The sequence below is a fragment of the Arvicola amphibius genome, chromosome 1 (genome assembly GCF_903992535.2).
Source record: "Arvicola amphibius chromosome 1, mArvAmp1.2, whole genome shotgun sequence".
Taxonomy (NCBI): Eukaryota; Metazoa; Chordata; class Mammalia; order Rodentia; family Cricetidae; genus Arvicola; species Arvicola amphibius.
This window is the reverse complement of record NC_052047.1, coordinates 29346649-29371684: the sequence shown is the minus strand read 5'-3', so window position 1 is coordinate 29371684 and position 25036 is coordinate 29346649. Positions and strand designations below refer to the sequence as shown.

Genomic DNA, 25036 nt, shown 5'->3' with positions numbered 1-25036 from the left:
GATCCACTAGACCTGGAGTTACAGACGGTTATGGGTCACCATGGAGGTGCTTGGACTCAAACCCAGGCCCCTGGCAAGAACAGTAAATACTCTTAATCTCTAAGCTGTCTCTCCAAAACATGCGTTTTGCCTACATGTATGTAAGTATACCATGTGCATACAATGCCCAGAGAGGACAGAAGAGGGCATTAGATTCTCCTAGAACCGGAGCTACAGATGGTTGTGAGCAGTCACGTGGGAGCTGGCACCAAACCTGGGTCCTCTGCTAGAGCAGCTGGTGTTCTTGACTGCTGAGCATCTCTCCAGCCCCCTTATGAAGGTTTAAAATCAATTATAAAAGATAGTTTCTATCCTCCAGAAAGACACACTTGTACACAATAAAATATAAACAGTTGGAATCCCATTATACAAATGCTTCCATCTAATTAAAGAATTGGGATGCAATCGTTGCATACAGGTTCCTGTCTTGGCATTTGGGAAATAGGGCGCCATAGTAACCTCTACAGCATGAGTACTTAATGCAATATTTGCATTTGAGGGATTAGTTGTTCTGTCCATAGATTTTTTTTTTTTTTTAAGCTATAAAAATGAGTGAGCCTGTTACCAGAGTCGTCCTGGAAATCCACACAGAACACTGCCAGGGTGGATTACATCAGTGTTAAATTACATCCTCGGAGGAGGGGCCAGGTTGTAGATGTGGTACAGGCTTCCCAGCTGCCGTACAGAGCCCAGTGCCACACTGCTCTGCTTTCGGCATCAGAAAGCGCGTGAAAGAGCCTGTGCTTCCTTCACAGGGTCTCGTGACTATAATTCTATAACCGACAATTCATCTTGGCCTTCGGACCTGGTTCTATGGCAGAAACACAGAGCAAGCCTGTATCGCGCATCTTCGCTTTGCCCGGCAGTGTGTGCTGGAAAGACATTCGCTGGCTGGCTATAAGGACACTTGCACAGCCACTAGACAGCAAGGGTGATGTTAGAGGAGGGGACACAGTGCTAAGAGTGCCCTCACACATGCTGAGGAGATGGCTCCGTGGCTAACAGCACTTGCTAGCCAGCATGAGGACCTCTGTTCGGAACTCTAGCATCTTACATAAAAAGCAGGCACGGCTGGCCGTATGTGCCCACAAATCCCAATGCTAAGTGACCACTGCAGCTTGCTAGCCACCAGCCTAGGGAAGAAACAACAAGATCTTGGCACAGCAAGAGATTCCTTCTCCAGAAACTAAGACAGAGAGCAATAGAGGAAGACACCTGACATCCTCCTCTGGTCTCCATACGTGCCCATGCATGCCTGCACGCACACACAAGTATATATACATATATACACTATACAGAGAAAGGAAGAGAGAATGCTCATACAGAGTGTAAGCTGGTATAATGTCGTGGGGACTGGACACGTCCTAACAGTATCAGTGACAAACATATCATAATCTGCCACCTCACAATCTACTTCCACAAGACGTGGTATAATTTCCCAGAGAAATCTGGATTCTGCGGTAAGACTTTACGCCTTGTGAGATCCATGGCAGCATTGTTCAGAGTTGCCCCAAAGCAAAAATGACCACATAGCCATCAACCCTAAAGTAGGTTAATAAAGGATGACATTCATGCACTAAGTCACCACATGGCAGTGAGACAGAAGAAACTAAAGTATCGTGCAATGATGCAGTGAATCTCACCAGGGGCACCAACCAAAGGAACCAAGGTACAAAGGCTACATGGCCGCTCATACAAACAGCAACAACAAGCCAAACTGAACCATGGACCTTAAGAGGGCTGAGGGAAGTCCTAGTAGCCGTGTGCGCTCAGATGCCTCAGGCCTCCAAGGGCACTTGCACCCGCACGCAGACACACACACCTACACGTAACTAAAAATAACAAAACACTCCTAAAACATTGCAAAGCAAGCACTAGTAATACATAAAACAGAAAATAATGATGAACTCAAGGGTATAGGGTGAGAATAGAATAAAAACGAAATTGCAAAGCACAGGCTATCAGGATGTTGGCAAAGCTCTATTTCCGACCCTATGTGTTGGTGGCATGGGCAAGTTTTTGTTTGTAAAATCCTGCTCCAAAATCATATTTTTCCAACAAAGTATCATTGGGCATATCAGCCACACTCTATAGGAGGCTCCATGCCCAGGAGAGGCTGGTCAACACGAATCGGACACCGTGGGATTTTTATAGGCTTTTGTTTCCTCTTGGGTTTTTTTTTTTTTCTTTTTTGTCTTCTTGGTTGTTTTGCTTGTTTTGATTTTCAGTTTTTGTTTTGTTTTGTTTTGTTTTAGAAGAAAGCAAGAAAGAACATGAAGCTGGTTGAGCAGAAGATGGGAATGATCTGGGAGAAGCTGGGGGAGGGGAAAAAAAGATGATCAAAATATATTGTGTGGAAGAAAAACTAGATAAAATAAAATGCTGCTCCAAGCTTTCCATTGCAAGTAAGTCCTTTGGTACGGATGGACAAAAGTGTTCTCAGAAACAGATCTACTAGGTGATTGCTGGCATTTTACTGTAAAAGTTAGACGAATGAGGTGTCAGTGAGACAGCTTGGGGGGCGGGAGGGGTAAGGGGCCCGGCTACCAAACCTGATGACGTCGTCCTCTGACCTCCCACCATCACCTTGGTACCTGCGCACGCGTGCGCGCACACACACACACACACACACACAAATGTAATTTGAATTTTTTAATTAGGTAAATAACACCACAAAGATGTTTTCAAAATGGTAGGAAACACTACAGGACAAACAACCTGATTTCTCAAAACAAGGGTGGGGATAAATTATAGATTAACACGCACGCATGCTGCTATATGGGTATAAATTAACCAACTTTGGACTGGGGAGATGGCTCAGTAGTGAATCACTTGCTGTGTAAGCAGGAGGACTTGGGAGTTTGGATTCCCAGAACCCACTTAAATGCTGAGTTTATAATTTATAATTCCTGCCTTGAAAGCAAGAGAAAGGGGATCCCCAAAGCAAGCTGGCTCCAGAGCAGCTATATCAGTGAGCTCTGGGCTTGACTAAAAGACCCTTCCTCAATGAATAATAAGGTGGAAGAATGCTGAACAATTATTCTAACATCATTCATGCCTTCACATACATGTGCACTCACATGCACTCATCCCTCCAACACACATACCCACACACATGCAACACATACCCATACATCACTCACACACATGCAACATCCACACACATGCAACACACCCACAACACAATACCCATACCCACACACATGTAACACACATGCCACACACATGCAACATATATACCCACACACATGCAACACACACAGGAAAATGAAAAATTAAAAAATATAATTAATCCACTGCTACAAGAACAGGACATAATCAGACTGAGTGAATAATGGTGAAATTATTTTTAGGTGTAAAAATGGTAGTGTGCTTTAAAAAAGACTTATCTTTGAATGATAGATACAGATAATATACCAATTACAAGTGAAATGATATCTGGGATTTGCTTAAAAACAAATCAAGTTGAGAGAAGAGAGGCGTGGAAAACAGAAAATGAAGATGAGCCAAGGAGTTGGCAGTCATCAATTCTCGATCATGTGCGCACGCACACACATGCACATGCACACGCACATGCACACGCACACACACATGCACACACACACGCACATGCACACACACACAAAATGCATGGTACTTTTCTCTATTTTTGCATCTATTTGAGCTTTACTAAAAGAAAAAGTATAAAGGGACAGAAAAGGGGGCAGGAAAGAAGGAAGGTGGAGATACAGATAAATAGGTTTGTGCCAAAATTGCTCAAATATGTTCAAGTGTTGCTCTCTAGACTAATATAATCACATTTTTTTTAGAAAATATTATGCATTTTTTCATCTCTGGATGGGAAGAATACTTGTAATTTTTAGTCTTTTTTTCCACTTATCTGTGTTTTTCAACTACTTCTATGAGGATGAATTGGAAACTTGATTCTAATGGTGTTGAAAAGGACATCAATTTCTTTTTTTATTGTTTTTATTGAGCTCTACATTTTTCTCTGCTCCCCTCCCTACCTCTCCCCTCCCCTTCAACCCTCTCCCATGACCCCCATGCTCCCAATTTACTCAGGAGATCTTGTCTTTTTCTACTTCCTATGTAGATTAGATCCATGTCTGTCTTTCTTAGGGGCCTCTTTGTTGTCTAGGTTCTCTGGAGTTGTGTCCTGTAGGCTGGTTTTTCTTTGCTTTATGTCTATAAGCCACTTATGAGTAAGTACATATTATATTTGTCTTTCTGGGTCTGGATTACCTCACTCAGTATTTTTTTTCCTAGATCCATCCATTTGCCTACAAATTTCAAGATGTCATTATTTTTTGCCGCTGTGGAGTACTCCATTGTGTAAATACACTACACTTTCTTTATCCCTTCTTTGGTTGTCGGGCATCTAGATTGTTTCCAGGTTGCGGCTATGACAAATAATGCTGCTATGAAATGTAAAATAAAACTTTACAAAGGGCATCAAAAGGATTGTCACCTTGCAGAGCTCCCACCCCTCTCTGATACTTAAGTGTGTTTAAGGATCACAACTCACGAGTGTTGTGGCCTCCCGATACAGTCACTTAACCCACTCAGCAGAGCTACTCTATGTGGAAATGGAGCCTTTTGGTAATGCATGCAGATGAGAGAGCTTGCTTTCTCTGTCTTCCCCAGGGAAGCACCCTCATCAGAACCCAGTCAAGCTGACCTCCTGACCTCAGTCCTCCAGCCTCCGGGCTCTGAGGAGCAAACCTCTACTGTCTGAGTGTTGGATAGTGACCCCCACATGGGTTCACATAACTTAATATGGGAGCTGCAGAAAATTTAGCAATGAAAGTTTCTGAACATACAATGACCAAATCTAATCAAACCAAACCCACAGTGAACCCGAGGTGCTTCTGACGGCTCTCGCCCTAAGATTTCACTGCAGCCTAGACTCTGAACATACAACCCACTCATTGGGCACCGTATGTGCCATCTCACCACTGCCAATTAATAGTAGCTGGAGCCACAGTGTGGGCTCAGATCTGAGGCTACTGTATTTTCTGAACTGCAGTGTTTGTATTGCACAAAGTTTTCTGCTCTTAGAAAAACAGTGAGAGCGAGTTCCAGGCCAGGCTCTAAAACTACAGTGAAACCCTGTCTCAAAACAAACAAACAACAACAACAAAAAAACAAAAACAAAAGAAAGAAAAAAGGAAAAAGAAAAACAGTGGTTGAATTATAGAAAACAAAGGTTTTTAAAATATATTTCCCACAATCATTCCTCTCAGCACATAAGTATTAAATTAGTATATGTTTGGATTGTGGTAATGTGTGATTTTAAAAACGGCTGTTAGAGCTTGAGCGTCTTTTAGCTATTGTTACATGGGGGCTGAAGACATGGCAGAGTGCTGTGTGTTCTAAAGACACGCTGCTCTTGTCCAGGACCTGGATTTATGTCCCAACACCTACACAGGGCAGTTCACAACCACCTATAATTCCAGTTCCTGGGGCTCCAAGGGCATCTCCATGAATGTGGTGCATCTAAACTCATACAAAAATATACACACATACATAAAAAATAAATATATATTTTAAAAGCAAAAATTTTTTAAATGCTAAATTAATTTTGTCTTAGGATTAGGACAGAATTTCCAACACTTCATGAAATGGTCCTAAACACACTTCTGCCACTTTTCCCCTTTGTGTTCACATGAAACAGTGTTTTCCACACTGATGATTATAAAACCAAAATATTGATTAGCTCTGAAAAACACTGAAGATGTTCTGCACCCCACAGTATCAAAGAGTCAGCCACTACTAAATTCTTTGTGTGAAAATAAGTCATTAGAATGCAAATATGCTTTCACCTTTAATAAATGGTAAAATTATATGACCCCCCCCCAAAGAACTGCTGCAAAATACATTTATGATTATTATAAATGTTTGCTTTATATGCCTACTGTATAAACCAGTCACATAAAATTTTCTTGGGCTAAAGGAGGTTACAAGTAGGAAAAAAGTTAAGAAGCCCTGGTTTAAATCACCCATGATGGATGGTACTGTTAATGACAGCTGGGCAGACCATGACAGGGGGCCCTTAGCCGAGTCTGTTAAAAGCTGTTTATCTCTCTTCCCCAGAAAAATACATATTCAGACACATCTGTCCAAATCAAGAAACTCTGGGAGCGCTAAAGAGATACAGACTTTCTGTGGGTTTAGTAGTTAGAATAAACGACAGACGACAAGTACGGCGCCGCATTTAACAGGCATCGCCAAATTCGCTCTTCCCGGTCACCAGTGGGATGATGTGCGCACATCAACCCTGTTTTAAGATGAGGACGGTGGAGACAGAGAAGAAAACAGCAATAGGATGGAAGGTTGGAAAAGTCTGGGAGTAAGGGCCAGCAATAAGACTCAGGCAGCTGGGCTCTTACCCAGCCAAACAATGAAGACACTCTCAAAGTCTGAGTTAAGTGTAACAAGCAACTACGTCACTGAGTCACTCTGTAGAGAGGATGTCCCTAAATCCAAGTAACTTTAAGGGCCTTCCATCGAAGCCAAGCTGCTAGATGCAATCAAGCACACATGATACCCAACTCCCAAATATCCCTGTGATGGGGTTCTCACCTAGCCAGTTGACTATGTACAAGTCAGGGCCAATCTTCCCCTACCACTAGGCGGCACCATAATAGACTCCCAGAAGTCACGTAAGGGTCCATACATTGTCCCTGACCTCTTCGTGATGCCCTCTGACCTCTTCTTACTAAGTGGTTCACAGTGTAATTCAATACTTTAATGTTCAGCCCTAAAATCTGTTCATGGAGTAAAATAACCCAACATTTAAGGGCACACTGCCCTCCTCACTCGGTTCCTACCACCTGAGAGGGACAGCTTTTTTTTTCCCCCCAGCTGAGACGTCATAATGAACCCAGACTTCCAAACGCTTGCACTTGAGCTCCAGAGGAATGACAGACAGGACGACCCACGGGTCCTGAAGACAACGGTAAGCATGTGATATCTCTACACACACGGACAAGAAAGATGAACGCCATCACACCCCCGGCCCACCAGTACTCACGGTTTCACAGTTCAAGCATCGGGTTTCGTTGGTGAGGGTTCCCTGAAAAATCTCGTGGACCCAGGTGAGCTCTGGCTTGTTACTCTCTGCAGGTTCGTTCATGTTGCCATTTTTTAACTTCCCGTTTTGTTTCTCCTGTTTCTTCTCCTCCTGCAGGATGTCCGCAATAGTGTTTAGCAAATAATTTAAAAACTCGTGAGCATCCTGCTGCATGTAGTTGTCAAAGAGATCTGGAAAGGAGAAGGGCCATGATTTCAGACTCTGCATCCTGGAGAGCGGACCGACAGGATTAGCTTCCCATGACAGGACCTGATTTATATGGAACGAGTGGACAGGTATGGCATACACATACATTTCATCTCTACTGCAATTACAATGAGCAACTTTCCAAAGAATCATTCATTTCTATTTCCTCCCATCCACCAAACACTAATTTCCCTGTCTCCTTACAGTCACCTATAACAATGAACCAATGTTTAATCATTCTAGAAAAGGACCAAAATTACTAGACAGAAACCCTGATAAAATATCTATTTGTTTTTGCGTGTATGCATGCAGGGTACATGCTGGGGGATGGGGGCATACATGTGAGCAGGTACATACATGTGTGTGTACGTGAGTATGCAGAGGGCAGAGGCTGACACTAGAATCCATGCTCCACGTTCTCTATAAGGGAAGGGTCTCTGGTTAACTCTGCCACTCACTCATTTGGCCGGTCTGGCTACCCAGATTGCTCTAACCATTCCCTATCTCTACCCTCTACCTCCTGTCTACTGGGATTGCAGGCTGGCTATCAGCCTGGAATCCTGGGCTACCTGCCCAGCTTTTCATATGAGCTCTGGGGATCTGGACTCTAGTCTTCTCACTTGCTTGATGAGTACTTTATCGACTGAACCCCTGAATATCAACTCTTGATAGGATGTGACCACCAGTGACTAATTAGTCATTGAGTTATTCTGCTATAGCAACAAGATTCTCTTCCTGAGAGTCACATTAAACCAAAGACTGGCCTGGAAGAATCTTCTATGAAAGATGAAAGAGAAATGAGGAGCATATGTGAACAGATATCTTTCCCACGGGGTTCCTAAAACAAACTCAAGTACCCTAAGCCTACTGCGGGCCCTGCTGTCAGGACAAGCAAGCAGCTGGAAGCCCCTATTCTGAGTCATAGTCACAACTACACTGGGAGGGATGGCTTCCTTCTCTATTCAGGTCACTTTTATTCCAGCATACACAAACTATTACAGCTTTGAAGGCTAGCTATCAAATTAAGCAAGACTTTGGAAAAAAACAAACACCAGGTTAACTGTGTCAGTGTATTAAGAGTAAGGTGGCATCTGGGGCAGATGCAAGTTGCAACATCAAATATCCCCATAGTCAGAAAAAAAACAACGTAAACTTCTAGAATACACAACATATCTCTATCACTATTTCTCCTCAAAAAACAAAAGGCCCCTATTGGAAGTCTTGTCACTAATGTTCATGTTACTCACCCCATGGTTGTAACAAGATACCTAAGCACATATACCCACAGAAGGAGGGGTTTCTCTGGCCTCCCAGTTTCAGAGGGTTCCATCCGTGGTTGCTCAGTCCCAGACACTTGGCAGAGCATCACCCCAGCAATGGAGTATGACAGAAGCCAGCTACCTCACAGTGCGCAGAAAGCACAGAATGAGGGAGGGACTAGTAGCCAGTGTCACCTTCAAAGGCACACTCCTGGGATCTGCTTCATAGCTAAGGCACAGCTCCTAAAGTTTCCACAACCTCCCCTACCCAAACACCACCAACTGAGAATCGACAGCCGCAGACTGAACATACTAGAGCCTACAGGGCACATGTTATGTCCACTCTAACACTCATGTTATTTTTAACACACCAGAGCCCCTGATTAGGTAACTTGTGTTTACTTTAGTCACAGTTCACACAACAGTACTGTTCCGCTCAGTGATTACATCGATATATTTAACCCTGGGAGTGAAGCACTCAAAAGTCTGCCTTGGTCAATTTTTTTTTTTCTCTTACAATGATCCTTCTTAGAATGCAGCATGTTTTTAAAAAAAAAAAATGAAGGAAGGAAGGGAGGAAAGAGAAAGAAATCATTCTAAATGGGATGTCAAACCTCAATTTTTAAATTTCTATTACATTTTCTGTTTCTTGTATAATGGGAAAAAAAGAAACGTCTTCTGATGGGCAATGGTGGCGCACGCCTTTAGTCCCAGCACTCACTCAGAAGGCAGCCTCTGCCCTCTGCATACTCACGTACACACACAAGTATGCACAAGTATATGTGAGTTCAAGGCCAGCCTGGTCTACAAAGTGAGTGCCATGACAGCTTATAAAGGGAAACCCTGGTTTTCTTTTCTTTCTCCTCTCCTCTTTCTAATTTAGTTATTAATTAATTTTAATTCATTTTTTGTAGCAAGGTCTGTAGTTCTAGGTGGCCTGGAACTCGCGGTGACCTGCTGTCTTTGACTCCTAAGTGTTAGGATTAAAGTTACACACTACCATACCTGCGCTCTCCCTCTCCCTCTCTCTCTCTGGTTTTTCCCAGTTGTGTGTGTTTGTGTGTGTGTGTGTGTGTGTGTGTGTGTGTGTGTGTGTGCGGGTTGTCTATGTAAGTGAATATAATGTGTAGAGTATCAGATCCCCTGGAACTGGAGTCATAGGTGGCCATGAGCCATCCCACATGGGCCCTGGGAACTAAACTCCAGTCCTCTAAAACCGGAGCGGGCATTTTTCAAGTGCTCACTCTTCACCACTGAGCCATCTCTTCAGTCCCCGAAACCACGCTAGTTAACCGCACTGAGTTAATAAACTAGAATGAGCTTTCCATGCGGAGGCGACCCAGAAACCCTGCTCTCGCCGTCCTCCAGGTCCGTCACCCCACTAAGGCTCCAGTACTCACCGTTCTCTTTCCTCAGCCTCGAAATGAACTTCTTTGGTGGGATGACGCCAACCTTCTTCTTCTGCGTGGCAATGCTGTGGAAAAGGTCTGCCAGGCACGTCAGCAGGTTTTCCTTCTTTTTTTGCTGGGCCTTGTATGCCAACACATTCTCCCGGAACGGCCGACAGAAGTACAATGCCTGAAGCACGGAGTTACAGTAGCACGTGTTTCCGAACTGCCAAGGCACAAGAGGGGTCACTGGAGTCACTGTCTGGGGACAAGCCGTCTCTGAGCAGGGGAGGAGCAGGAGATGCCAGGACCCTGCCAATCCCTGTGTTCCCCTGTCAAAGCCCAATACGCTGGAATAGATAACTGTGGATCTGGTCAACAAGGACAGGAACAAAGGGTACAACAGGGACTCTCCACCTTCCTAACGCTCCTCAAGTTGTGGTGACCCCCAATCATAAAATCATTTTTGTTGCTACTTCATAACTGTAATTTTGCTACTGTTATGAATTGTAATGTAAAAATATGTGTTTTCCTATGGTCTTAGGCAACCCCTGCATAAGGGTTGTTTGACTCCCAGGTGGTGGCACCCCACAAGATGAGAACCAGTCAGTAACAGAGCCAACCCCCTGAACTGCAGTTCTGCTTCCCGTGCTTCCAGTGACGGGGAGTCACTCACAGTCTGTGACCATTACGTGGAAAAATTACAGAAATCAATTATCTATATGTTTTCTATTGTGTCCCATTCTGTGCAGTGTGATGGAATCTCACACCATCCTACGCCATCCTGCCCCAGATGTGAATCATCCCTTAGCAGAGCGTAGGCATAACGTATGTGGTGCCTACCCACTTGCGACTTTGTAGACTTCCTGGGTATCACAAGTAACCTTTATATTGCTCAGCAATGGCCCCAGCCTAGTATCAAGAAACAAACTAATACTGATGAATTACTGTAATTGTTCTATTTTATTAGAACACTATTTAATCTCTTGTGCCTTTTACCACCAGTGTAAACGTATAGGAAAAACGTAGTCTCTACAGAGTTTGGTACTAGCAGTTTTAGGTATCCATTGGGAGTCATGGAATGTATTCCCCACAGATAATAGAAGCCTAGGAATTCAGTGCTTTTCTCATCCATCAAAGTCTAACTTATATAAACACTCTGATGAGGAATCTAATAGGATCTAGTACTTAGAAAAAAGAGACAAGAAGCCAGGCGGTGGTGGTGCCTGCCTTTAATCCCAGCACAGAGGAGGCAGAAGCAGGAGGATCTCTGCAAGAATAAGGCCAGTCTGGCCTACACAGCAAGTTCCAGGACTGCCAGGGTTTTTACACAGAGGAGCCCAATCTTCAGGGGTGTAAGGGAGGTTGAAACCTACATAGCATGGGGACTCAGAAAAGCAGCTGGCTAAAGAAAAGTCACAATGCAATATAAAAAAAATCCCCCATGACTGCAGGCATGGTGATGCACATTTGGGATCCCAGCTCTTGGGAAGCTGAGGCAAGAGGATCTCTGCAAGCTGAAAGCCAGCCTGTACTATACTATGAGTTCAAGGTCAACTTGAGCTATAACGAGAGACCTTGTCCCAAAAACAAACAAAACTCCCGTGACTGTGAAATTAGAAATAAAAAAACAAAAACAAACACAAAAAAAAACCTAAGACAACAGGGGATATAGCTCAGTGGAAGATACATGTGTGTGTTTGTGTTTGCACATGTGTATGCACCCACACACATGCATGTGTATGTATATATGTGTGTGTGTGATATGTATGTGATATGTGTATATGTGTGTGTGCTTATATGAATACATACATATACATACACATATGTATGTAAACATACATATATACACATACAACAGGGGGGAGGATTATTTAAGGAGTTAAGAACCACCTGTGCAGCAGAAGCCTTTAGGAAACAGGGCTTGTTTTTCTCTGTCAGGATTACTGTAGTCGCTGCCCCAGAGTGCAAAGTCTCACTTACTCCAACACAATGGAGCAGAAAGTGTCTCCATAGGCAAACTCCCATCTTCCTGCCTCTTACCTTCTAAATTACCCTGCCTCATGTTTCCTCCAAGGCGGCAATTGTCCCAATATGGTATCACACAAGTTCCTGACCCCCCTATAATCAGAGTAGGGCTCACACAGCAACACTCTATTCCTCTCCAGGTTACAGACACAGAGATTTTGACTGCAGAGGCAATGTCATTATCTCACTGGCTTCTAAGTGGCTGGAAGCTTAGCTCCGTGGGAGGACCCAGCTGAGACCTGTACTTTCAGCTATTCCCACACAGCAAATGAACAGGAAGAAATTCCAAAGAAATAACAAGATTCATAGCCCAGATCCCAACGCGCTGTAGAAGGTCAAACAGAGCATGGGCATCTTCGCTGAACTACCTCTTGGTGCGAACATCCTCGGAGCCTAGGTATTTTAATGTTCCTTGACATAACCATGTAACAGGTGACAAACCCCTTCACGTAGAGGCTGGCACCTCCATAAATTACCATCCCAGGAATCATAAATGAATCTATTAATAGATACAGCCTTCATAATTCTTCTACTAGTCAGGCAAGAGTCATAATTCTCCATTGTCTGCATTTGTATTTTCCTTAGTCAAGAACAAATTACCATGGATTGAATAACTTTCTTCAGAGTCAAGTGGAGGTCCCTGCACAGTGGCTAAAATAAGCTGTTTTTATATTAGAAGACTATCCTCCCGGGGCCTTGTGTAGCTCTACTCTGTCCAGTCTCTCTGCTTCTCAGTGTCTCTTACCCAGTCACAGCTGGCCTGAACTAGTGATCAACTCTGGGGAAATAAGAGGATTATTTTTCAAGTGTCTACACCATGCCCAGGCCTCCACCAAGGGGCTCTCATTCATCCTTCACTGTGGCTCAAGAGAGAGAAACCACTGCAGCCACTATTAAGGTGGAAAAGGAAGGCCAGAAAGACCAAGTTCCTTGCCACAGTTCATACCACTAGTTAACAGAACATGGAGAATAAAAATTGGGGCTCTTTCCTTTACATCCAAGGCAGCATTTACTTAGAAAGAATGTGGCTAACTTCTTCAAGCACGCGCCACAGCAGAAAGCTGGCAGAAGCTGCTCCAGAAAGCCATGTGTCTATGAACTAACACCCTCAACACGTAAAACTTCTATTCAATAAAGAGGACATAGTGAAGTAAAAAACACAGGGGTGATGGGCAATACCACCTTAACACCTGACCTACCACTACCTTACCAAGGAAGCAGAGCCCAAGGAGAGCCAGGTACTAGGGGCTCCTGCCCAGCACAAAGGAAAACCGGGTTGTAAAACAGTTTCCTCCAAGACCGAAACTCCACATCCTACAGGGAAGCCCCTTAAGTAGGAAAGTAACCAACTCAAAACAGTTTCAGGAAGTCCCTGGAGTTGACTGGATCCACTAGGCCCCTCCCTGCCAGAGTGAGCAGCGCTAAACTTCAAAGGAGACTCTCAGAAGAACAAAAGCTGAGAAGACTCTGAGACCAGACCGCTGCCTAGATGAAGCAGAAACCAGCCCAGCCAAGCTGCCTGGAGGAGGCTTAGGCAGAGTCGCCTGGAAAGGACCCTCTCCAGCCTGCTGTACTGCCTGCAGGCTGCACAGTAGGCTCCAGTTTTGCCAGCTTTAGTGAGCTGTCTGTCACCCATGTTGGGGTGAGCCTTGGTGATCCAGCTGTCTCTGACTCATTTCCGCTCCTCTAAGTAACCTCTCACCCTGTGCGTAACCTCAATAAAACTCACTGGTTCACCAAACTGGACTTCGATGGTGTCTGTAATTTGGTCTGTCATGAGCTCCCTACATCACTCTGGGGTAAGCAGATGGGTGTTGCATCTCCTAGGGAAAGTTTTGTCACACAACGGGGCCCAGTGACTCTGGAATAAAAGACTCTCAGTCCTTGACTGACAGTTCACTCCTAGTTAAAGATATATTATCATATATCTCTAATACAAGCTATATTATTTGTCAAATACAGGACACGTTGTATTGGCCCAAAACAAAACAAAGACTGGAAAATCCATGCTGTGAGAAAGGGAGGACAGATCAAAGCAGGTTCAGCCACAAATGCTAATGAGGTCAGTATAAAAGCGGGCGTATCAATGGGACTCCCCTCAAGGCATGCAGGAAAAGGGTTGTGAGTTCAATCAATAACGTAGTAATTAAGTCCGTTGCTGGGGACAACATTTAGTACATTTTAAATAGTAGATTAAAATGCCCTTCTCCAGTATTTGCCTCTACTACTAACTAAAGCACAGTTATTTAACAATGAATAATGGTGGTAACAGTAGCAGAGAGACGGGCATGGTACATAAGCCACAAATCGCAGTGATCAGGCAGAGGCAGGAGGATCACTGAAAGTTCAAGGCCAGCCATGAATGAGTTCAGACACAACAGAGCTACATAGAGCTACATAGCTCTTGTCTCACACAGCAAAAACAAAAGTCAGCCAGCAAGCCACATCAAATACCCTAAAATATTGGAAACAGTAAGTACTTACATTGACCAATCCGAAGTAGTGCTCATTGATCGGAAACTGCTCTGGACCAATGTCTTTTTCCAGAGCAGAGGCATTGGTGCCCTACAAGAAAACATAAACAAGAGTTTGGTGGCGTGAAAACACATGAGGAAATGAGGTGATGTGAGCTGGCCCACTCGGAAACAAGCACCCCTTGTCAACAACATATGGGGGATACCAGGAGTTTTCTTTCATGCCGTGGCTGTACTTGGCAGCCAACTCATGAGTTGCCCCAGCCCAGCACCGGGTGGTTTCCAGTCGCCTCCCAGGAGGAGAGGACATTTGAGATCGGTATGTAAATGAGATGATCCTCTGAAGAAAACATTCCAGACAGCTGCAGCAGCTTTCAGAAACAGGGTGCCTGGAAGACAGGACCACTTTCAAAGTCAATTTCTTTAAGCTGATAAGGCTACACTGCACGGCTGCTGAGCCAGGCACCTGTCTCTAGGTCCAGGCATCAGAGAGAATAGTGAGGAAGCGGACAGCGCATGCCTGCTCTCATGGAGTTCCCATTTGTGAACGTGACGACGGCCTGAACCAGGAAGCAAGTATTAGACAATACGGCTATGAGACGGGGTGGGGATGATGGGGGAATTGAGTTGGAAAGGCCACACAACTGTACCTTTAAGTGGAGCACCCAGAGAGGGCCGTACTGAGAAGGCACTACGTGCAGAGAATGTCGCAGATAATGGAAGGATCCAATGTGAAACCTGACAGCTGTTGGATGCATCAGACTGCTAAGCCTGGTGATACTCCAGCATGACGAGAACTCCCATGCCCTCTGTGCCAGGGACTGTGCAGTTCATCCTCAAGAAGCTTATAAGATGACTATTCCCAGTTGCTTATGTCTGGAAGTGATTTAAAACCCAAGAGACTGGGTACATCTGGGAGGGATTTTTTTTTTCCTTAATTAAATCATTTGCAGTAGGAAGATCCACTTTTAATCTGTATCTTTTGTGGCGGGAAGAGCCACCTTTAATATGGGCCACACCTTCTGCTGGCAGCCTGTCTAAAGGGCACAGAAGAAGGAAGCATGCTCTCTTTGCCAGCTTGCTCTCACCAGCAAGCCCATTCCTTCACTGGCATTAGAGCCTACTTCTTTGGGATTCCAGCATATACTGAGACCCAGCCTCATGGACTAAGCAGCTACATGATTCTTGGACTTTTCATTGGTAGACAGCCATTGGTAGACGAGTTGGACACACAAGCCATTCTAATAAATTTCCAAAGGCTGAATGGAGGAGTCAGGCTCAATCTTATTTATCCAAATACTGCCGCAGCCCAGCCATCAAAACCGTGATGAAGCCCCGCCTACCTGGGGCTTGTCACTAGTAATGGATGGTCTTTTGTCACTCAGATTGAGTGGGCTGCCTGTAAGTAAGAAAAGCTCACTTGAGTCAGGTACAGTGATCACGGACCATGGGGAGCAGGCTCCAGGCCCCCTGGAAAGACACTCAGTGCCTTTACATAAATGGTGTAGTCAGTGCTTCTCAACCTTCCTAATGCCACGACGACCCTCTAATACAGTTCCTCGTGTTGTGGTGAACTCCCAACCATAAAATTATTTCATTGCTACTTCATAACTGTAATTTTGCTACTGTTGTGAATCGTAATATAAACATCTGATATGTGACCCCTAGTGAAGGGGCCGCAATCCACAGGTTGAGAATCACTGTTATAGTCGTGGCTTATAACCTACACACATCCTCCTACGTGTCTTTCTTTCCTACATTACTTCTCAGGTATCATATAATTGCTATATAAACTGCTGGCACACGAGCGTAAAGACAAAGTGTGCTCAGAACAGGTGAGATGCTTAAATGCCTCCGGTCTGTATCTAACTGGTCTGTGAGTGCAGAGCCCACGCGTGGACAAAAGAGCAGTAGGTAGGACCGGAGTGCCTTGCTGATGTTGGTCCCTCGCCATCTGCAGCTTTCTTCTTCTCAGGTTACCATGGGAAACTCGCAGCTCGCAGGGACACAAGGATTTGGGAAACAGAATGAAAAGCATTAAAAGGTAATGCTACTGGAGGGATGACTCATTAATTAAAAGTGTATACTGCTCTTACAGAGGACCTGAGGTTGGGACCTCACACCTAAGTCGGATGGGTCACAGCTCCAGGGGCTGTGATGGCCTCTTCTGGGTTCCACAGACACCTGCACACACATGTGCTCACACACACATACGTGTGAGTAAACAACAGAATAAATCTTTAAACAATTTCTAATGCCGTATATTCTTTAATTTATTTTTTACGGGTATGAATGTTTTGCCTGCATGTGTGTAAGCGCACTCTGTGTGTGCCTGGTGCCAGAAGAAGATGTCAGATCCCCTGGGACTGGAGTTAAGACGGTTGTGAGCCACTATGTCGGTGCTGGGCCAAACCCAGGTCCTCTGCCACAGCAACAAGTGCCCGTAACCATAAAGCTATCTCTTTAGCCTCCTAATGGTGTGTACTCTTCACTCAAGGTGATTCTCTCCTCCTTCAGAAAGACATGACCACGAAGTAGACTGAAAACCAATCAAAACGGCCCCTTGCCACAAAGCACACTTTAAATAGAAAATAACTCGAACCCGAGCCAACTGAATAGAAGTACGGCAGGCTCTTACTCCCCAGCCTTGCTTCCGTGAGCTCTCTCTCTCTCTCTCTCTCTCTCTCTCTCTCTCTCTCTCTCTCTCTCTCTCTCTCTCTCTCTCTCTCTCTCTCTCTCTCTCTCTCTGCTGTTCCACCACTCTAGGCTCCTTTACCCACCGTCTGAGAGAGGACTCAGCACTCAAACATGAGCCAAGTTCAGTGCATGAGGAAAAGAGCCATTGTCTCCACAATAACACGGCTTCACTCTGCAGACGAGCCTTTGAAATAACAGACCAAATTATGGCAGGATTACACAGTACCAACAACAACAACAAAAAAGCCTAACATTTTTAATAAAGTTATTTCTAAATTACAAATTAATATAAATGATGGGTATTAAAAAGACCAACATCCATTTTTTTTCCAGGAAGAATTAGAATGTATGGCAGGCAGGGAGATCAGGATAAATGTAAGATACGAAACACAGTGGTAGGAACAAGATCTCATTAGCTCTTTATGAAAAAAAATGCAACACAGAGAAATTAACACATGATTTTTGCTAGATAAGTCTTGCCTGTCTTAGCACTAATTTTGCCATTTGTGGAAAGGGAGCCTGGATGTGAGGATGAAGATTTGTGTTGAGAACAGAGACCCTGAGGTGACGTAGTATCCATTCACACACCAATGTTAACGGGCCATCAGACCCTACCCGTTGGACTTCCCACCCAGCAAAGTAGGAACCCATTATGAACAAATTCTCCATCTCTTTCTGAAAATACACACAGTCAAACGTGCTGGAAAGAAAGGTCCAACAATCACACTGACCAGACTCTCCAAATTCACCCAGTTCTGGAGGCCTTCAAGCTGGGTGTGGTAACACAGTCTTTAGTCCCAGCAATCAGGAGGCAGAGGCAGATGAATTGCTGAGTTCGAGGCCAACCCGGTAGGAAGAAGAGAAAAAGAAAGAAATTTTGCACCAGCAGTCCAGAACTCCCCTAATGGGCTGCTCATAAGCCTATGTGCCTCTCTGTTGTAAAGAATGGAGATGCTTCCGTGATCTAAGCATCTCTTCTCAGCTCTATCATATCATATGCTCAGCGTCCCTCAGCGTCCCTCAGGGTCCCTCATACCTCGCATACTCCCTCCTATCTCCTGCGGTTGCTACCTCATTCTTACGTCTCCCTTAGAGCTTATCATCTTTGAACTGTTTCTGTTGAAACACATAAAAGTCCAAGGGTTTCTAAGACTGAAGCAAGAAAAGGTACAGAAGGTGGTAAGGCCGTGTGGTTGAAGCTGAGCGACAGTGTGGGTGGGTGGGTTCACTGGGCTACTGTGTTTATATTTTTACACCTACAGTCAGTCCTGCATCTCTTAACCATGAGGATGCACTCTGAGAAATATGTTATTTAGGCAATTTTATCATTAGTGGACATAGGGAATACACACACTAGCCTGAAAGTACAACCACTTGCCTCTGCCATATGAAGTGTGTATTGCATGTGTACATATGTATGGAACAACTTATTGCTTCTTGGGGCATGACAAAGGAAACAGAAGATCAAGTCAAGTGCTAGAGAAGATGGTGAGATCAAGAAGGCACATAAGGGAGCTAACTGCAGGATGGTTCACTGGTTATGAGCACCCATTGCTCTTGCATAGGACCCAGGTTCGATTCCCAGCACCTGCACACCAGCTCACAATCAGCTACAACTCCGGTTCCAGGGATCTGATGCCTTCTTCTGGCCTCCACGGGCTCCTACACCCACATGGAGCACAGAAGCCCACGCGAGCCATGTGCATACACATAAAAATAACGGAAATTAGGGAGCCACACGAGACTACAGCTGGCATGACATTGCACACTCCAGGAAACACTGTAAACGGAGAACATACTAAAATAGCCCAAAGCACAGAAAGGACATGACACGGATTCTTAGCTTTTACTGTCGCTACCGAGGGTCGTGTGCCCTGCCTAGCGGTGCGTGCTGTTCTTTCCCACGACTAGCAATAGGTTTGTGTCGACAAGACGCAGAGCATGCCACACTGAGGAACAGGTCACTCTATGCTTTTACAGTGATGATGGCATTGCTTCGGATAGTGTAATGTAGCAGTGCCCTCCAAGTTAAAAAGTGCTTCCCAGGAGACAGTGAAGAGGCTCAGGAGAACCAGGGGTAAACAACTTCACATGCCCGGGAAGGCTGAAAATGGGGGTCCCTCTCTGGAGAGACAGAAGCAGTAAACTGCTGGATTAGGTAGGGGACTGGGACCCATTGAACTGCAGAGGGGACACTCTCTGAGCTTTTGAGCTGCCTGCAGAGACCTCCAGGGGTGCAGCTTCCATGATGCCTCACCATGTTCTCAGGTGTAGCTTTTGAGTCCTACTTGATCCTGTAAGTAACCCTTCACCCATACGCTAGTTAAGAACCCCAATAGAAATTCATTGGTTCACCAAGTTAGACTTTTGTACAATCATTACTTTGGTCTATCCTGGGTTCCTTTCTGAGGAAAAAAGAAAAACATATACATACATACACCTATACATATGTGGAGGTCGTATGGGTGTGTGGAGAAAGAATTATGACTCTAGGAAAAAAAACTCTCACATATAACATTAGGCAGTAAGAATTTTTTAGCTCCATTATAGTCTTATTGAATCAGTACGGTAAATGTGACCCAGCACTTACCAAAACATCATTCCGCAGCACATGGATGTGTATATAGGTGGAATAACAACAGTCCAGCGAGGACACCCTTGCTCTAATCCCCGAAACTGGGGAATACATTGCCTCACAGGACAAAGGAAAACTGAGATGATATTCATTTACACATCTGGGGGTCTGGAGAGATGGATCAGCATCTCTGTACTGGCTGCTCTTCCAGAAGTCCTGAGTCGGATGTCCAGCACCCACATGATGGCTCACAACCATCTAGAGTGGAATCTGATGCCCTCTTCCACCATAAAGGCACACATGCAGAAATAAATAAATAAAATCTTTTTAAAAGATATTTGAACGGGGCTTGCTGCATTACCCAGTGGGCTCAGAATGCTCAAACTGCCCTTCAAAGTGGGAGCATGAACAAGGCAGAGCACAATACTGTGCGACAATTTCAGAAGCTGCAGGTGAATGGGACAAAGCCAAGGCCCAGTTCAACCTCTGCCATGGAGATGCCTGGGGAGGCATTGACCTCTGTGAGCTCAAGGTCTAGAAAGTGAGTTCCAGGACAACCAGGGCTACACAAAGAACCTGGGGAGGGGGGGTGCGTGCAGCCCTCTACCAACTGGACATTGTCCCAGGATCTGCTTTGGATTTCAGAATTATAACAAAGCCAATGCTCCACAGTAAAGCACTTGACTTGCAAGGCTGGTGACCCGAGCTTGATCCCCAGGACCCATGTAGAGATGGAAGTAGAGAAGCAACTTCAGAAACACTGTCCTCTGACTTCCACACGTGCTCTGTGGCACACATTCCCTCATACACATACAATAATAAATCAATCCGTAGTACAAAAATTGGTGCTTTTAAAAGATATCAAAGGTAGATTATTTAAGCCACACGACAATATAATCGGCTACAGCAGCCTAGGAACCCAACGCCGTGTGTTTATTGACTCTGTAAGGACTGTCAGTGCTTCCTCACCTCCATATCGCACCTAGCATCTGCAAGGACCTTAGACTCAACCCCAGCACTCAAAGGAAAAAAAAATCTCCTGGATTTTACCCCCACATCACCCAGAGAAGCTACAAACACAGTAAGTTCCCCAGAAGGGGCATTTGTAGACAGCTGACTTTTCCCAGAGGTGGCCTTTGGGGCATTTGTAGACTGCTGACTTTTCCCAGAGGTGGCCTTTGGGGCATTTGTAGACAGTTGGCTTTTCCCAGAGGTGGCCCAAGGCCTCTCCCCTGCCTCTCTCCAGGGTCCCAGCAGATGCTACTGCAGGGCTCCAGGCAGCCACTGCAAGCAGACCATATCTAACTATCTGCACCCTGCAAACTTCCCTTCAAGCTCCACGCTACATTAATGTAGGCATTCCCACGTACCTATCCACGGGCTCTCAACATCCATCTACTGCAATGGGACACCTCACTCCCCTGGAATTTTCCCACTTAGTAAAAGTCCCTGCCCTCATCGGGGCTCAGGCTGGCGCCTCCAGGTTATACCTGGCATCTGCTGCTGCGTTGTCCCCATCCATCTCTGTGCTTTACTGACAAGCTCTCTCCACACCACACTTCTTGTTCAGCTGCAGCTAGACAAGGCTGCAGGATCTCTCATCCATTCCGCCACCAACTCTTACACAGCCTCCACCATCCTCTTCAGCCACCCCTAAGCACGTAGAAGGAGGATTCTTTCCAAACACAAAACTATTTAGAATCCCACTAGTGGCTTTCACTGCTGTCACTAACTTTGCTTGTCACTCATTGTCCTGCACACCCTGCCTAAACCAATGGCTGCTTTCCAGTCTCTGGTCACCCAAGTTCTTTCCTATTCCCTTTCCCCTGCCTGTACCTTACAAATGTAGATGGAAGTTTCTGTCTCATTGGGTCCTGCAGCTATTCAGTCCCAAATAAACTCACAGAGGTTAATATTAATTATAAACTGTTTAGCCTGTTGCTCAGGCTTATCACTAACTAGCTCTTACAACATAAATTAACCCATAATTCTTACCTATGTTTAGCCACATGACTTAGTACCTTTTCTCAGTAAGGCATTCTTATCTTGCTTCCTCTGTGTCTGGCTTGCGACTGCGTCTCTCTACCTTTCCTCTTCCCAGAATTCTCCTAGTTTGATGCCACACCCATACTTCCTGCCTGCCTACTTGCCAATCTATGCCTTATTAAACCAACACAAGTGACAAATCTTTACGGTGTACAAGAGCATTATCCCACAGCATACAAGTCTAATTTTTAAAGGCCAGCTCCTCAGGGAACTCTTCCCAGGGCAGCCCCTCTCTGCAAAACCAGTGATATGGCTGGTAGAATGACCTCCCTCCCCAGATGTTCACTTCCTACCCCTGGATTCCATCACAATGAATGCAAAAAGGGAACTTTGCCGATATGACTGAATGAAGGATCTTGATACAGAACATTTGTTCTGGATGTTCTAGATGGTAGATGAACTTGGCAGGATGCTCATTGCCCCCATGGGTCAGAATGAGAGAAGACAGACGATGCAGAAACAGAGCTCTGAGACACTGAAACTACTACACCTCTGGCCAAGGAGACAGAGCGGCTCATGAGTCAAGGAACACAGGCAACCTGCAGAAATCCCAAACGCCAGGAAGCAGCTGCACCCTAGACCCTCAGGAGAGTGAGCAACCGGGCCACGTAGTGTAAGAAATAAGGCTGCTCTTTTTGAGCTACTGATTTAAGGTGTGTGTGTGTGTGTGTGTGTGTGTGTGTGTGATGTTTACACATGTGTGTGCATGTCCACATACTTCTGTGCAGGCATATGGAAGCCAGAGCAAGACAATGGATGTCATACTCTATCATCCTCTAGTTTATTCCCGTGAAGCAGGGTCTCTCACTGAACCTAGAGCGGGCAGCTAGTGAACCCTAATGACACTCCCATCTCCACCTCATCCCCCAGCTCTGGAGAATTACAAGTTGCCACACTTGTATTTTTACTTGGATGCTAGGACGGGAATGCAGATGCCCACACTTGCACAGCTTGCCTACTAAGCTGCCTCTCTAGCCACTAGGGTAAATGTTCTTATAGCAGAAAGAAGAAACTAATAAACCTCCTCCACATCTCTCCATGCACACTGTCTCCCCCACATGTGATAACATTACTATTTATATAATCATTAACATTTGGTCCCTAAAATCTTATCTATACAGTGTGGCAGCAAAGACCATATGACCTTCCCAATACCATGTTCTCAGTGATGAGCACATAGTAGGCCCATAGTATCTGTAGTTAAATGGATGGTCAGGTGGATAGGCACAGACAGGGATGATCATGGATGTCTGTGACGCAACTGTGTGCATAATCTGGACTCAGGTTGTATACTCTCTCAATGCACTATTCAGTGAAGCATGAGTGGTACCCTCCAACACTTCCCCATTCTCCCATTCCCTTTATAGACACACAGGAATTGGTTTCCATGGATACAGAATATAACAGATATTGACATTTGGAACTAAGCTCTTGCTTTTGCATCCCAGCATTTTCCTTTGGTAATGTGAATCTTTGTAGATCTTCAACAGATTTGGGGGTTATAGCCATTAAATGTAAAGGTATCCATGACACAGCAATACAGACATGATGGCGACTCTCTCACTACACGGTGATAGTAATGAGCAGTGCTTAAAGGTTAATTAGGTGGAATCAATCGAGAATTCAAATGACCATGTCCCTCAATCCTGCAATTCTACTCTATTATATAGATATACTCACGCACGTAGGTACAGAGAGTGTAACAAAGATCCGACTCATATCGTGACTTCACAAAATGAAAATTCATTCATCTCTTTCACAGAAATGTTCAAGAAGGTGCAGTGTAGGTCTGGTGTGGTCGCCCTGTGGTGCTGCAGACAAAGGGTCCTCATATCTTGTCACTCTGTCGTGAGCAAGAGTCCGTTTGCAGTTTTGGAACCAAGACGATTAATCTAACTCCTGCCACCAAACAACCTCTGTCCCAGCAAAAGGGGAAAGAGAGGGATGGCCCCCTTTGTAAGGAGGCTCTACAGAGCTACAGCAGATACTTTTGCTTTAAACCCTCTGACCAAGAATCTCAGTCTTAGAGCCACACAGCTGCAAGGGAGCAGAGCATAGGTGGCCATCACCCAAACATTTGTGATCAGTTACAAATTTCTCTTACACCAGACATAAAAAGTAGAGATTAACGGGACAATCAGCAGCCAATGTCTCAAATAGTCCTTGCAGCAAGGGTTGTATTAGAAAAAGTTATAAGTATCGCAAGCTGATGAAATAATTATAGTAATCTATATAGCAAAATACCACGTCAGTATTTCTATTTTTGTGGTACAGGAAATGAATTCATAACCTCTGGAATCCAACGCAAATGCTTTACCAACTAAACGCATTCCTTCTCTGTAGGTAATTTTTAAAGTAAAATTTCTTTTTAGGTACTGCTCTGCAAAGCTGTACAAGACAAACGATAAGTAAAACTCAGCACAGTGACAATGTACACAGAACAACCCTGGAAATGTGTTTTACTCGGGCAATGTGCAACTGCCTGTTTGTGCCGCCTGCTCTGCGCTCCACACTCTTCTAATCCTGAGGAACAAGGGGACCAAAGCCATGCAAGCCGCTGTATTCATCTTAGTGAAAATTTCCAGAATACTCGAAAAATTACTTGCTTTTGGTTTGAGGGTTTGTTTTCATTTTATTTGTGGGCTTTTTTGTTTTCTGTTTGTTTTTGAAACAGGCTCTCCCTCCATTGTCCCAAATAAAGCTCAACTCCTAGGTTCGTGTCATCCTTCTGCCTCAGCCTCCAGGGCAGATGGGGTTACAGACAAATAAATATCACTGCACCTGGCTTACCCTCAAGAAAATAGTAATAACACCGCCAGAGAATAGGGCTAAGGGATGAAAAGGTCACAAGGAGCTTTTCTTTTTGGAAGATTTATTTATGTTATGTGTATGCATGTTTTACCTGCATGTATGTATGTGCACTCCTTGTGTGCCTGGTGCCCACAAAGATCAGAAGAGGACATAGGATCCCCTGGGACTGAAGTTACAGATGGTTGACCACCATATGAGTGCTGGAAACTGAACCTGGGTCCTCTGCAAAAATTATAAATGCTCTTAACCACTGAGCCATCTCCAGTCCCAAGGGCTTTCCTTTTTATCCTTTTAACTTAGTTTTTTACTCTGATGATATATTATTTTGGAATTCACATTTAATAAGTTTAGTAAAAGTTGAATAAGTGAGCTATGTATGTGTGCACGTCCCTCACTGTTGCCTGCCTTTTCTTGCCAGGATTTATTTTCTTTGGGTTCTG

The 25036-nt window shown here is 44.7% G+C and overlaps 1 protein-coding gene across 1 annotated transcript in view; it reads right to left on the bottom strand.

The window, feature by feature from the left end:
• Usp46 (ubiquitin specific peptidase 46) overlaps nucleotides 1–25036 on the bottom strand; it is a 74339-nt gene that overhangs the window by 28022 nt on the left and 21281 nt on the right. Inside the window, exons 2-4 of the mRNA XM_038341749.1 lie at nucleotides 14478–14558; nucleotides 9978–10191; nucleotides 7073–7302 (exon numbers count right to left, since the gene is read on the bottom strand). Coding sequence (XP_038197677.1) covers nucleotides 7073–7302; nucleotides 9978–10191; nucleotides 14478–14558 — 525 coding nt within the window. The remainder of the gene's footprint in view (nucleotides 1–7072; nucleotides 7303–9977; nucleotides 10192–14477; nucleotides 14559–25036) is intronic.